At 36.6% G+C, this 14,926-nt stretch overlaps 1 protein-coding gene across 1 annotated transcript in view; it reads left to right on the top strand.

Moving 5' to 3' along the window:
• AGPS (alkylglycerone phosphate synthase) overlaps positions 1-14,926 on the top strand; it is a 53,521-nt gene that overhangs the window by 25,303 nt on the left and 13,292 nt on the right. Inside the window, exons 8-16 of the mRNA XM_032693116.1 lie at positions 1,090-1,170; positions 2,245-2,370; positions 4,432-4,540; positions 4,971-5,098; positions 7,649-7,700; positions 9,951-10,027; positions 12,140-12,252; positions 13,764-13,833; positions 14,771-14,832. Coding sequence (XP_032549007.1) covers positions 1,090-1,170; positions 2,245-2,370; positions 4,432-4,540; positions 4,971-5,098; positions 7,649-7,700; positions 9,951-10,027; positions 12,140-12,252; positions 13,764-13,833; positions 14,771-14,832 — 818 coding nt within the window. The remainder of the gene's footprint in view (positions 1-1,089; positions 1,171-2,244; positions 2,371-4,431; positions 4,541-4,970; positions 5,099-7,648; positions 7,701-9,950; positions 10,028-12,139; positions 12,253-13,763; positions 13,834-14,770; positions 14,833-14,926) is intronic.

Below are 14,926 nucleotides of genomic sequence, written 5' to 3'. Positions count from 1 at the left end.
CATTGTCAGAGTTAAAACCTGTGTATGTCGGAGCAGTTAAGACGGTTGCATGGACTTTACTTTTTTAATATGTATATATATATGTAGGGTCTATATTAGATAAAAACTGATTTATGTAATATCAGAGATAATTTATACAGTTTATGTTGGAACTGAAGGTGTCTAGAGGGAGCTGAAGTAGTTGGCTTTGAATAATTAGCCCATACTTCATGAAGGGGTGACAGTTTTTTTAAAGCCTAGTTTAAGTTAGACTACAAGATGTCCACATTTCTTTAATTTGAAAAATCAAGGCAGAGGGAAGTTACAGCTGTTCTCCTTCCATATAGTGTTAATACACAGAATTATCAAAGTACACCAGAAGTGTACTAAAGAATAAGAGGGGAAGCAGAAACTTCTATAGTGTCCTTAGTATGTTGTTAAGTTCCTTAACCATATTTATTAAGTTTCTCCTTGATGTGAATTGTCCTCATGGAGAATCATGCTTAGTGAACCATTTAACTTGCAGTATTTGCTACTTTTCCTGTTTAGTAGAATATGCTGATGGGACAGTGAGTGTCTTGTCAGATAACATGATGTAATCCTTCCAAGTATCTTAAACTTCTGAAGTATGTACCTACTGTGGTATTCTGGTGTACTGTGTCAAAATCCAAGAGCTGAACTGGAATAACTGAATGTACTCTGTTTAATCCATGCAGTATGTTGAAGAATATTTTTTTTGGTGTATTCTTAATGTCCAGATAGTCAGATTCAGGTACCTTCAATCATGTTAATTGTGGAAATTGCTGTATTACTTAACTCCTGTTAAGAGTTTTGACTTAATTGTTTCTGGCTTTCTTGCTTTGTTTCTGTAAACGTTCCTAGTATAAATTAATTATTAAGTCTCTTACTCTCTTATAGTGGTGACTTTATAGATTGAAACCTGTTGTGTATCTGTTTGAGGGAGTGAGGAGGCTCGGCTTCCACTGCTGTAATGACTGGAGTGGTATTCGTAGTAAATTGTATGACCAAGCATGTTGATCCTAGCATTAGGGAGGGAAAGAAAAAAAAATCTTGAACACTGGTTCTTACTTTTGATTGGCTTTTCAACAGAATCGGATTCTCTGGATAGATGAGAAAAACTTAACAGCTTGTGTAGAAGCTGGCATTGTTGGACAAGATCTGGAGAAACAGGTATTTTCATCTGGTTAACTGGCTAGTATTTTTTCATATTTTTCTTAGGTGTTTCTCATGTCTTTTCCAAAGCATTGAATTCTAGCTTAATCCCTGTGTGTTTCATGCAGCTGGTGTGGTAAGAATTACATGCATTGGCTATGAACCAACCTTCCCTAGTATATGACCAGTAAACATATAAAGCCACAAGTTCCTCTAATATGAGAGAGAACCATGAGCTAGATGAATCACCATAGACAGTACACAGAAGTGACTTTCAGTCTTTAAGTTAGAACCACTTTGTACAACAGAACATAGTTCATGATCCACATTATGTGGTATACCTAAATACAGCTGCCCAACATGATTGTTATCAGTTGGTCAGTGCAGATTGATTATCTCAAATGCATTAATGCAGTTATCACTTAATGTGAGACTACTTGGTCTTTAATTCTTGCTGTCCGACAGCTTCAGTGTTGTAATTCTGGGGGCATCCAGTCAACCTCAGGTGCCGTGCAGATGGCAAAGCCAAGTTAATACAGAAAAATGAGAAACCAGTGATTACTTAATGTACAGGAATGTGTGATCTGCATCACAAATAGTTGACAACGTTGCATACGGGAAGCCCAACCAGATGGCTGTGTATTAAAACACATCTCTCCTTGAGAGAATTAAGTTCAGGCAATTTACTCGCATTTTCTGCAGACCCACTGCATAGAAATTAGGATAGAAAGAACAAGAGATTAAGTGTCTTATTTATTGGCAGCATTTGTGCAAAGTTGGCACTTACTTAGTCATAACTTTTTTATAGGTATTTGAATTCGCACCTTCTTTTGAACAATAGAGGTCCTTTAAAATATGGGACAGGAGTATTATAGGGTGATATGTGGCACAGCATGTGCACAGCAGAATTAGAATCAATTTGCATTTTATGTACATATCAAAGATAAAACTTATGCTTCAATAAATTGGTGTGTGATTGGGATACTTACTTTTTTAAAAAAAAAGGAAAACAAACCAAACAAATACAGAGTATTGACTTTGGAATACTAAGCCAATGCAGGCTCTGTAGGATGTGTTTTTTCCTTTCTTTAGCTTGCTGAAAGTGGCTTCTGTACAGGCCATGAACCAGACTCCATGGAGTTCAGCTCACTAGGAGGATGGGTAGCAACACGAGCATCAGGCATGAAAAAAAACATCTATGGAAACATTGAAGATCTGGTAAATAGTTTTAATACTTTTTCTAGTTATTCTGTTCAGAGATTTAACTTTTATAATGACTCAGAATAAGAGAAAGGAAGAGTAAATTGTGGTTCTTTGTGTGATACAGTTTTGGCATCAAATATTGACTGAAATGCTTGTTTGCTTCCTTTTGGTATTAATGGTAATAATCCTTGTCACTGATCTAAAAGTAATTTTCATTTGGGTACTCACAGGCTAGCCTAAGGAATCGTTATCCTGTCCTGACTCTGGTACTGTCTTCTACCAGTTTGTGCTCTCTGTTAATCCACTGTAACAATCCTGTCAAGCTTTTGGGGTGATTCCAGAATTCCCGTGTTTTCTCCTACCTGTTGTGTGTACCTGAAGATGTCTAGTTGGACTCTCTAACTCTGACAGCAAGCTAGCTCTTTCCACCTTTCTGGATCCCCCTAGGCTAGTAGTTTTTTTCAAATCAGTAGGCTGATCTAATTGACCATGTGGATGCACAATGGTGAAATCTAATGCCACCACAGGGTCTGTAGGAACCCAGAGGAAGGAAGCAATGCACTGGGGATGGCCGTATTCTACTCTTGAATTTGTTTTAAGCATTAAAATGGTTCATCTTTATATTAGGTAATTTTTTTGGTTTTAAGCACACTTTTTGATTTTAAAGTCCATCTTTTCTGTTATAATAAATATATTGAAGATATTGAAGCTAAATCATCACTGTTGAGACTTTGCCTGCGTTTTTGCTTCAAACTTCCAGCTTTCTGTGGTAGTTTGTACAGTAACCCTTCCACATGTGAATTTTTTCCTCCTTTCCTGCAGTACACTCTAGGTAATGTATCCCTGTCACCTCAGGCCTTTTCATCAGCTCATAGTTCAGACCTGTTTGTTCTGTGCACAGATGTGACACTTCACAGTCAGTGACTGAGCTTGGCAGGAATTACACAGTTTTTATTCAGTAGACCTGGCTGAACTAAAACTAGTAGCGCTTACAGGGTGTCATTGTTCCCCTGCTGCCTGAAGTGTTACTGAATGGTATAGTTTGGCTTGTACTGGGAGTTGTGAAGCAAAGGGCTTTTCTATTATGGAAGCATAACTTCAGGCTAAAACAGCTTCTGAAATTTTCATTAGGAGGAAATAGGATTGAAAATTGATTCAGAACAGTTCATGAGTTTCAAAATGGCACAGCGAGAATGTTTCAGGGAAGTGTTTACCTTCTGAGGAAACTTTTATATCTTGAAACAGTGTGTTATATAAGCTGCCTAAAATCCACTTACTGCAGAATCAATGGTTCATAAATTGCATATAATGAAAATTACTTAGCTACCTGTGCTTGAAAGTTTTAAAGCCGTTAGTTGAAATTCAGTAGTTTTGCTTCATTTAAAGGCATCACTAAAAAAAAAAAAAAGCTGAAACCCCACCCTTCCTTGGTATAAAATAATTGAATAGAGGATTAAAAAGCCCTCACATCTGGGCTCTATTGCATGTGCCTGAAAAAAGCTGGAAGCAAAAATATTGAAAAATATTTTTTAAAAAACAACATTCTCACCCTACATTATGTGTCAGTCTTATGACAGATTTTATATCGATAATCTGTTTCACAAAGCTTACTTCTGTCTTTCCTCCTAATGGTAATATTTCTGTAGCAATCAGTGGCTGAATTATATTAGCCTGAACAAGCAGCAGTTCTAAAGCAAAACTTAAGCAAAGTTTAAACCCTCACTTTTTTTCTCTGAACTACTATACATATTCTGCATTAAAATCCTGGTATTTTTGAAGTTCTGTCTACACTGAGAAACAAAACAGTTTTAACTGGTGTTGCCTGCATGTAGCCAACAGCTGATATGATTTGCCAAAGAACTGGAAACGATCAGTTGTGTGGGGAACCATGCTGTGTTATAAACAATTGTTGGTAACAATCCTTGGGTTACCCAAAAGTTCTTGGGATTGCCTACAGAATGCCTAAAATCTGCAAAGCTGAACTGTATCAAGCTTAATATGTTTTGTAGAAAAGAAATATAATAAAAATCTGTGGTTAATGCTAGTATTTCTAATCATTGCATATTGTTTAAACAGGTGATTCATATAAAAATGGTTACTCCTAGAGGAGTAGTAGAAAAAAACTGTCAAGTACCTCGCATGTCAACAGGACCTGATATCCATCACTTCATTATGGGATCTGAAGGTATAAACACAGTATCTTCACTTACTGCATCTTAATTCAGCTTCTGTAGTGGCTTGATTGTTTGAGCATCTTTAATGCTGTGACTTCCAGTGTGTCGATGGGTGGCATTGTGCAGACAGAATTTCTTGTGTTAGGATAATACACTGAGACCTTAATTAGGACTGTGAAATTTAGCAGCTTTTAACAGTGCTTTAAACAGACCTGTGGAGTTAGCCTACAAGTCTAGTAACAAACATCATGATTTAGAGGATTTTTTGTAAGAATTCACCATGTAGATAGTCAGGAATAAATCCCCTACTACTGCAAACTGGATTTTTGGGATTTCAGATTTATGTTAACTTATAGCATCCTGATAAGCAGTTGTTAAGTTGGGTAACTTGCAAGAAGTTCATCCTGCAAAATTTTGCTCAGTTTTTCTTTTCTCCTGAAGGAACTCTTGGAGTGGTTACTGAAGTTACGATAAAGATTCGTCCAGTCCCTGAATACCAGAAGTATGGCTCTGTGGTCTTCCCCAACTTTGAACGAGGAGTGGCCTGCTTAAGGGAAGTGGCAAAGCAGGTAAAGAAAAGCTGGATGTTCACTTCCCTCAAGGACATGGATTCTAGCAGTAGGGGTGTGTTGATGCTTTAGTATTTCTGGCATTTGATAACCAAGAATGTGAGATAGGAATCTTGTAAGCATATATGAAAACACAGTATATGGTACATGAGGCTTTTGGAAATTATGCAGTTAAGCATTGAGCATTTTATGAGTTTGCTTGGTATTCTGAGCCAAAATGTGGACAGGCCTTGTAGTGGCTTGTTTTAGTGGGAGTCATTTGCGTATTACAGCACAAAAAATTTGGCTTTGCGTCTCTTTCAACTGAGAACTTTACCCTCAGATTAATTAAGACTGTGTAAAAGGGACCAATATTTAAAGAAATTAAGTTGCAGCATACAGGTAAAAGGCAGTGAAATTTACGGCTCTGAAGTGGCAATGGAACAAAAGGAATGCAATGAGTTTAGAAATCACTTCCTGGAGCACAGTGACATGTTCAGGTGAGGGGGATATTTCGAGGTGCAGTTGTGCTTACACTGTAGTATTTAAACAGAGAATAGTGTAGTCAGGTGGTTTCAGGTAGCAAAACTCATACACGGTACCCAAATTCTGTAGAGCTTTTTCTCCAGACTATGCTTCCAAACAGATCTTACACTGGCAAGCCTCTTTCTCCACTGACTAACTTTTCTTTGCTCTTTGCAAAATGTATCAAGTCGTATATATGGTAGATTGTACCCTGAATTGGGGAAGTAATTTCAGAAATGTTTTAATTAATGCCAAACTAAACACAGCTTTACATTTTTTCCAGTGATTGGTCTAAATTAATGGCTTAATGTTCCAAGCCAGATGTTCAAACTGGTATGTGAATGACATGTATATGCTAGTCAGCAGCACTTGCCAGTTTTTCTGTCATGCTTCTACTGCTAGTGCTTGTCCTTCCTGTTAAAGGTACCTAAGCAGACTTTTCGGGAATGCTTAACATTTAAAGTCAATTAGGGAACTAGTGTCTTTTCCCTGTCTTAGTTAGAAGAGGGGGGGGAAAAAGGCACGATTTGCCACTTAATGTTGCTCCATTTCTAAGCTTCTGTTGCTGCTGCTGCTGTTTCACTACTTATTTGAGCCTGAACTACTTATTCTTCTCTTCTGTTGCCCCTTGCATTAATCTCAGTAAATATTACAGTGATTGCTATCTGAAAAGCTGTTTCTTTTATGTAGCAGTCCACTTTAATGTAAGAATAATCAACCTGCAGGTTGTGGGTGGGTTGGTCTCATTTAAAATTGCTCTTACAGCCTTCTTCTGTCAACCTGCCTGGTGAGCTATCTTAGTTCTTCATGTTCCTTCTTCCTATTATGTGACCAAAGATATATTAACGATATTATGAAGGGTGAACTTGTGAAGTTAAGTGAAAGATAAGTATTTCCATATCCATGTGACTAGATGATGGCTAGCTTAAAATTCAGACTTTGTCGCATTCCTCTGGTCATACATTTCGGTATGATTGGACATGACCATCAGAGATTATACAATATAGGCATATGCATGAAGCTTACCTAATTGAAGGCAGCTGTTCTTACTGTTGTTGATCTCTGCACGGTGTAGAATCTAGATTAGACCCAGGTATGGATTTTAATTGCAGTCTGATGGCAGAGCATTAATGTACTAGGTCTAGCCAGGATGGATTTAACTTTCTTCATAGCAGTGTGGTGTTAGCTCTTGTATTTGTGACCAATACAGTGTTACCACTCCAGTGTTTTAGCTATAGCTGAACGGTGTGTACACAGTATCAAGGCTTTCTCTGTTTCTTACTCTTCCCACCAGCAAGTATATTGGGAGCAGACAGGAGGCTGGAAGGGAAAACAGTTGAGACAAACAACCCAAATTGACCAAAAGCACATACCATAAAAATCATGATCATAAGTAGAACTGGAGGGGGGAGTTTCCCAGGGGTTGCCATTGCTTGAAGACTGGCTAAATATAGGTCAGCTGGTGGTAATTGATTGCTTTTTGCATTATGATTTTGTGGGTTTTTTTCCCATTTTGCTTAACCAACTGTCTTTATATCAACCTGCATATTTTCCCACTTTTGTTCTTCTGATTTTTCTCCCCCATCCCACTGAGGAGAGGGGTGAGCAGCTGTGTAGCACTTAGCTGCGTGCCAGGGTTAACCCTCAACAATTAGACTTTTCCAGTGGATTTGTATTTTATGTGTATCTCCAATTACACAGCAACATAAGCTTTATACATTAAATGAGTATCTTTAGTTCATATGCCAATTTAGAAAAACACTCAAAACTTGAAGGTCAAAGTTTTTTACTGTTACTATATTGGCTTGAGGTTAAACTGAAAATTCTCAATGCATTATATCCAGCCATACCTAAGAGATGTTGCTATTCAAGTGAAAACAAGCTTATTGTCACCCCTTTTCAATGATGATGATGGCCATAGGTCTCTGGTATCAAAGTGTGCTTTCTTGTATGCTATTTTAAAGTGAAATTTTTATTGTAATGAATTTTAAAACCAACAATCATTTTATTCTTCCTCCCTCTTATTCCCCTAACTTTGCCTCCAAGAGATGTGCTCCTGCATCAATTCGCCTTGTCGACAACGCACAGTTTCAGTTTGGTAAGTGTGTAGATCATCTTGGAGGAGTGTCTGTTTCCAAGGGGTTTTTAGTAGCTTAAGTCTGTTCTGAGTCATAATTCTTTTGCTCAAAACTAGATAAAGAAGGCAATAAATCCAAAGTTCAAACTCCAGATAGTGCCATAATGTGTAGTTTCAAGAAACAGAAACCTGTCTTTGTCTCTGGGGAAACAGTATCAACTAGTTGAGTCAGTAAACAGCCATGATCTGCATATAAATACATGAGATGGGGTTTTTTGCTACGTTTTCTTTCTTGACATAGTCTCCTGGTGAGTTTGAAATTCTGGAGTCACTTCCTCTATTTTGCTGTAAAGGAGAAGAGATTATAGTTTTGAAGTACAGTAGCTGAAACATTTTCTTCCTAAGGGTATTAATGAGAAGTTGGATATGAAAAAAAATTAGAATGCCAGCACCTTACTTTGAAAGTAAGTGGGTTGATGCCTTTGAATTTCTTGAAAGCATCACAATTGGTACACAGATTCCTTAGAAGTAGTCAGTTTTTTGTAAATATTCTGATGTGGCAATGTTTGACTGGGTGGGAGAGAAGCAATGACATGCTTGTCCAAAGTGAGCTGTCTGTTTTCAAAAGAAGTTCTGATGTAGTAAATGCTGTAATTGTGTGCAAATACAACCAAGCTGTGGGCTTTAAGTCAATGACGCTGCTAGAAGATTACTCAAGACAAAGATTTTGTGAAATTTCCTGTGGTTCAAACACCTAAGTAGGACAATATCAGACATGTAGAACAATAATTTTTTAGCATTTCTTAGGAAAACTTGTTATTTTAACTCTAGTAAATTTGACAAAAGATGTGTTCTGGCTCAAGACGCTTTCATGGTGACCTTAAATTCCACTACCTGAAAGCTAATAGCTTGCAGAACTTGAAGGTCTTGCTGAGACCATGCTATTTTGATTGTACCCAGAAGATGAAAATGTGAAGTGTGACTGATCTTGAAAACCCCCGTTTTAATACCACTTCAACAAATCGGAATTTCTGAAACTTCTTTTAGACAGAAGCCTCAGTAATGAATCTCAGCTTCAAATGGCATTAATATGATGATGTTGAGAAAGCTGAATTTCGTTTTTCAAACCAAGGAAATGGGGATTTGTTAGACCCAAGAGCCCAGCAAGCCTTGCTGCTTGCTTTGCTCACTCTTTTGTGTTACACTATTTCACTCAGACATTTCCAACAGAAGGCAGATGCATTTTTTTTTTTCTTTTTCATTGGGAAACACAGTTTGACCAATTACAGGCTTTAAACATAGTTTCAGGTGTGTCAATATAGATTTTTCTTGTAGTCACTATTAATTAATTTTTTAGATTGTGATTTAACAAATTCATGTCCTTTTATTATCTGGTGCTTTTTTGTGTGCTTAGTTAAGTGTGCTTGGAGGTATATTCCTTGGTTTCTATCAGCAGAGAGAGTTCCTCTTTACTGAAGAGGAAAGTGGAGGAATCAGTTGCTGAAGTTCAAGTGTTATTCAGGAGGAAATACTTCGTGAAGTATTATAGAAGAAAGTATCATGTAAATGATGCATAACTTTTTATGAATTGGGCTCACAGCATGTAGGCCAGATGCCAGGCTGCTAGAGTGAAGCAGTAATGGGAATTCAGAAGTTGTTTGTGACTGAAAACAATGGAACAAACAGTAAAAGACTTTCATCTCAATTAAACCCAGTCCTGAGGCATGGATGTTAATTTAACAGGCTCCAAGACACCATTTATATATCCTGGTAATTTTAGTTCCCCGTTTGTCATTAAGGAAGCAATTACTAGCTTTATGTAGAAAACTTCACACAAGTGACATAACTGTTAAGGAAAAAGTTGCTTAACTTCTAACTTGAACCATTTTTGGCTGCTTGTTTCAGTGGTTTTGGCATAACTTTAAAAACAGGTCACTGATTTTTGCTGAGTTTTGCAGTGTAAAAACTAATTAAGTACTCTTTTAAAAATTTTCCATGTGCCATAGGCTTGTGAAATCTAATCTAGGACAGCCTTAATTAAAGTGTCAAATATTTGTGCACAGTTGAACATATGTCTTCAAAAAAGTAATGAAACCTTTTCCTAAATCATTTTCTAAATGATTAAGACAGTTCTCTTTGATTTTGATAATCAAAATGCTCCAAGCACTTCTAGCAATTTTGACTGCCAAGCCATTTTTTATTTGCCCATTGAAGTAGGAATCTTAAGAGCACTGTTTACCTTAACGCGTCTTTCTCTGCTTTTTGCCAAAGGTCATGCTCTTAAACCACAAGTTGCTTCCATTTTTACATCATTTTTGGATGGACTGAAAAAATTCTACATCACAAAGGTAATTTGGGGGTTTAATACTGTTTCAAACTTTGCGTGCTGTTCATAAAATTCAAGATTTTTTGCCTAACTGCTTCTAATGCAGCTGAGTTTGTTGTAACTCATACTGCAATGTAAGATATATTAACCTGATGTTCTAAAGGTGGTTTAATTCAAACTGAGATAATCTGTTTGAGGAGTTATTACATGAGAGCTGTTGTCACTGGTCATACCTGTACCTGAGATTAGTGTGCCTTTGTTTGGCAGAAAATCGGTGACAGTGGGAGACTGGAACTAATTTATCCAGCTTGCAGACCAGTGATCATCAGTTAATACTGATGAAGTGGGGCTAACACTATAGTTTATTTTTCACTTCACAGGTTTTGTCAAGGCATGATCTACCATGTTATTAAAATGAAACTAGAATTTTGTGAGAATCTCAAGATATTTGTCTTGATTTGCCCATATCAACTGGCTTTTTGTCTTTCTGGAATTCATCCCTTTTTAACCTGGAATTTGATGCGAAAATACCACTTAGGCTTTTGTATTAGATAATTTGTCTTAATGTTGAGTTTTCCTCCAAATTAGCTAACTAGAGAGTTCCTACAAATATGGGTATTCAAATGTAGAAAATTGCATTATGATGGATTTGGATGACTGTTAGATAAGAGGAGGTAAACATTCCATTCATATAACAGGAACAGATATTCATATGAAGCAATATGATAATACCAAGTGTCTTCAAAAGTGGGCTCTACTTTTGAAATACAGTGGCTAGTGTTGATTCTGCAGCTTTTTCTTGGACTACTGAAGTGGGAAATAACACGTGTCTTGGGACTTCTGTTGTTAGGGAATACCTGTTAGGTTTTGAGATGGCCCAGAAATTTTGCCTTCCACCCTGACCTACTGTAATGCAAGAATGTCTTAAGTAGTAAAGGTTTTGGCAGCAAGATTGTTGTCAGGTTGAAGCAATCCTAAGCCAGCAGTATCTACTGCTTCTGCAGTCAGCAACAAACATCACTGCTTCTTGCGATATTGTATCACAAAGGGATGTTGTATGCCAATTACAATTCTTTCAGCTCAGTAGGAGAAAAAAACCTGTGGAGCAACAAGAGAAATGCTATGTAATACTGATGCACAGATCCCAGGCTGGTGACCAATCCTTGGCTCTTATGTTAGGGCTCACTACCCTGGTGCGTATGAGCAACTGCTGCTTCAGAGAAATTCCCAGCTGGGTTGGGAGGTAGGAGTAGACAAAAGGAATAATTTTAATGATCCTGAGACTGCTATTGCAGGTGTTATTGGGACCAATATACTGAAATCCATCTTATACCTTATTTCATCTGTGAATTTGGGAATGTTCACTGATAGAAGAATGCTAGGTATTGCTAGGAACTGTAGTTCCTCCAGTGCCTCTTAAAGACAACTATAAGGTGTTAACTGAGCATTACAACCAAAAGATGGCAGAATAGATGAAAGGATTCATACAAAATGAAATACAAGTGGTTCTAGGACAAGAAGGGACTGTAAATAGCATCTTAAACTCCAAGGACAGAAATAAAGGTCTATTATCATTGTAGTAAAAGTATTTCTTTCTGTTTCTTAGCTATGCTGTTTTTGTAGGACTAGTGGGTAAGACACATCCTTTGCCTGGTGAGGTATATGCAGCTTTGCAGCAGTTTTCATGATGTTTTATTGGGGTACTGGGATTTTCTGTGGCACGTGGCTGATACAACTGTTTTTAGAGCTGTGACATTTATGGTGGTCATAGTCATCTTCCTGCTTTAATACATGAATAGTTGATAGAATATAAATGTCTCTATTGCTCAAAGCTTTTAAGACCTGTTTTTTCTACAGCATAGGTAGACAGCCGTTATGTCTATCCTGCTTTTTAACAGGAGGAAAAAGGTGACAGATAATTTCTTTTACTTCAGTGTGTCCTGTAAAGGAAAAACTTAAATGTTTTGGGAGTAAATTTTTGAAAGATGGGTTTTGTTTTTTTTCCCAATCTTTCCTGTTTGTTGCAGCAACACTTACTGGCCAGGGCATATGCCATGTATTTGAAATTAAAAACCTGTTGCTTGTATTCTACCACACAGACTATGAATAATGCAAAGTTTGTCTCTCTTTGCAGTTTAAAGGATTTGATCCCAACATACTCTGTGTAGCTACCTTGCTCTTTGAGGGTGACAGAGAGAAGGTTCTTCAACATGAAAAGCAAGTCTATGATATTGCCACCAAGTTTGGGTATGCTTTTCAAAGAACTTTTTCAGTGTGAAGCTGGGAATTAACTATCCAGGAAGAAATAGGTCTACTGTATTTTTGTAGTGATTACTGTATGGATATGTTCTCAGTTTACTAGTTTGAAGTGGCATCAATCAATTAGCTATTGAATGTTCTCTTTGTTAAATAAGGCTTGCAGTGACTCTTAGGTAACTTCACTGAAAAACTTCAGCTCTCTGTGTATTGCAATACAGTATTTTACTAAATATAGAATTGATGTTATAAAAATAGAAACTAGCCCTTTTAATTGCTTATTGGCATGGAAGTGGCTTGTTTTGCAATACTAGACTCTACATTTTGACTACAGAAGGGGGAGGCAAAATCATAAGGGTAATATTAAATTTTTGGAGAATTGATGTGAGCATATGAATACAAGAAGCTTGTTTGGTTAAAGGAGTGCAGTGACTTTCTGTCCCATAGGCTGTTTTATGTCCTTACAAAGGAACAGAAAACACTCATTGAAGTGGCAGAATGTACTTTTTATTTTTAAGAAAGTTTTTGCTAATATTGGTCTCAGCTATACAAATGTACGTATAAGTATTGTTTTATCCATTTCAAGGCTATCCTTTCTGAAATTTGTGTTTTCATTGTGCTTTTTTTCTGTCACTTCAACCATGAATCCTTTTGTATTTTGGTATTTCAAGATGATGGTGTATTGATAAGGGATGCTTGTCTGTATTAGATCTGTTAGAAGATGACACTGTCTGTGCTGCTTAGTTAAGGATATTAGTTAAGTGTTTAATGGTTTAACCTGGTTTAAAATGCTAAACCATTTAATGCTTTTATAGTCTAATGTGTCTATCCTTCTTCAGGATGTTCTATCCTTCTGGATGTCTGATTTCCCACACACACACTTTTTTGGGATTTATGGGAGCTTCTAGAAAGACTGATTAGGATACATAGCACTTTCTTGTTCTTAGAAACCAATAGTTAAAAACAAAGGCTTTCATAATGATCCTTGATAGAATAGTGAAAGCAAGGCTTCCTTTTTCTTTAGTGCTATGGCTTTTGTGTTTGGGGTTTTTTTTTAATTCATTCACATCTCTTACACTTTTGGAATCTTAAGTCAGGAGTCTTGCTCTCATGACCTGGGAGCATACAAGTGCACAAATTCAACATGCTTAGAAATGTAGTTACACATGTTCCTGTAAATTAATAACCTGGATATACTATGTCAGCTTGTGTTTCTCTGCTCTTTTGTGAGTTTTGAAGACTGTTATTTTAAGATCACATCAAATGTTTTGTTATGTTCATCTTTCTTCTGGTTATTGAATGAAAAGACAAATGCAAAGAGTTAAAAGTCTGGTCTGAAGTAAGTTCTGTTTTTTTAGTGAAGAGACCCTACTATTTTCAACTATCGTAACACATCTTAGGCAGCTAAACTAGCACAAGTGTTTAATAATCAAAGTTATTTTACAAATATTTTTGTAAATTGCTGACTACTTTGCTGGAAATTTAATTCTTGTAAATTACAGTGGCTTGGCAGCAGGAGAAGATAATGGACAGAGAGGATACATGCTGACATTTGTCATCGCGTACCTTCGGGTAGGTCACCTTTTGTTTGTCTGCTGAAACTTCTGTTAATTAATATAACAAAATGTAGAGATGTCTTTTTGAAGATGCTTTCTCTGAAATCAAAGTGCAGGTTGCCTTGGATGATATCTCAGACTTCTCTTAGAGATTGTATCTCTTCCATTTCTGACTAGTGATTATTCATAGAACTTCATCTGCAAAATACCATAAAGACATTAATTTATATTCTTGTTAAAGAAATAGTTTCTCATAATGGATAGAGAAAATTAGATTGAAGATCCACAGGTTGAATGGAATCAGTCTTGGAGAGTACTTGAAATACTCATATGCTCACTTGGCTTTTTACTTTTAGGAGATCTGCTTATGACCGTGGTTTGAATGAGAATTCCAACATAATGGACCTTTTGTCTAAACTGCTGCATCTGTTCTTATGAATTTTAGTCTTACTATTTGAGATTTTTTATTTTTCAGAATAATATGCATATCCCAAGTGTTTGATTTTGTCTTTTGTAGTCAGGGACAAATCACTGAATTTTCCTCTATTGCAGCAGGCTGTATGTAAAATGGGAAGATATTTGTCTTTATTCTACCTAGATAGTAACTACATTCTAAATAAATATTTCTACTAGGTGTTGTGATGGTTAGCACAGTGAAGCTCTTGGCTTGATACTATAGTTATACAAGTGTTTCATTAGTGTAGCCATACTGACAGTCTGACAAGTTGTCTCACTGTAGCCTTGACATCAAATATTTGTTGTCTTTGTCTTTAAAGAGCTTCCCTATTTCCATAATAATAAACTTATGTCTCTGGGACAGATGGGTGGTTTTGCTAAATTAGGATTTCTGTTTTTCTCATAGAAACTAAAAAGTTGTTCAATTGTTAACTGTGTAGCATACACTGGATGTTGATGCTGAATGTTACTGATAATTTCCTCACTCTATTTATTAGGACTTGGGCCTGGATTACTATGTAATAGGAGAATCATTTGAGACGTCTGTTCCTTGGGATAGGTAAACTGTGATTACTCTTTAGAATTTCTTAAAACTTGATTTCATTCAAATTATTCCTAACTCATGTTTACTCATGGGGATACTTAGTTTAGGC

The sequence above is a fragment of the Chiroxiphia lanceolata genome, chromosome 7, assembly GCF_009829145.1.
Source record: "Chiroxiphia lanceolata isolate bChiLan1 chromosome 7, bChiLan1.pri, whole genome shotgun sequence".
Classification (NCBI taxonomy): Eukaryota; Metazoa; Chordata; class Aves; order Passeriformes; family Pipridae; genus Chiroxiphia; species Chiroxiphia lanceolata.
This window is presented reverse-complemented; position numbering and strand designations above follow the sequence as displayed.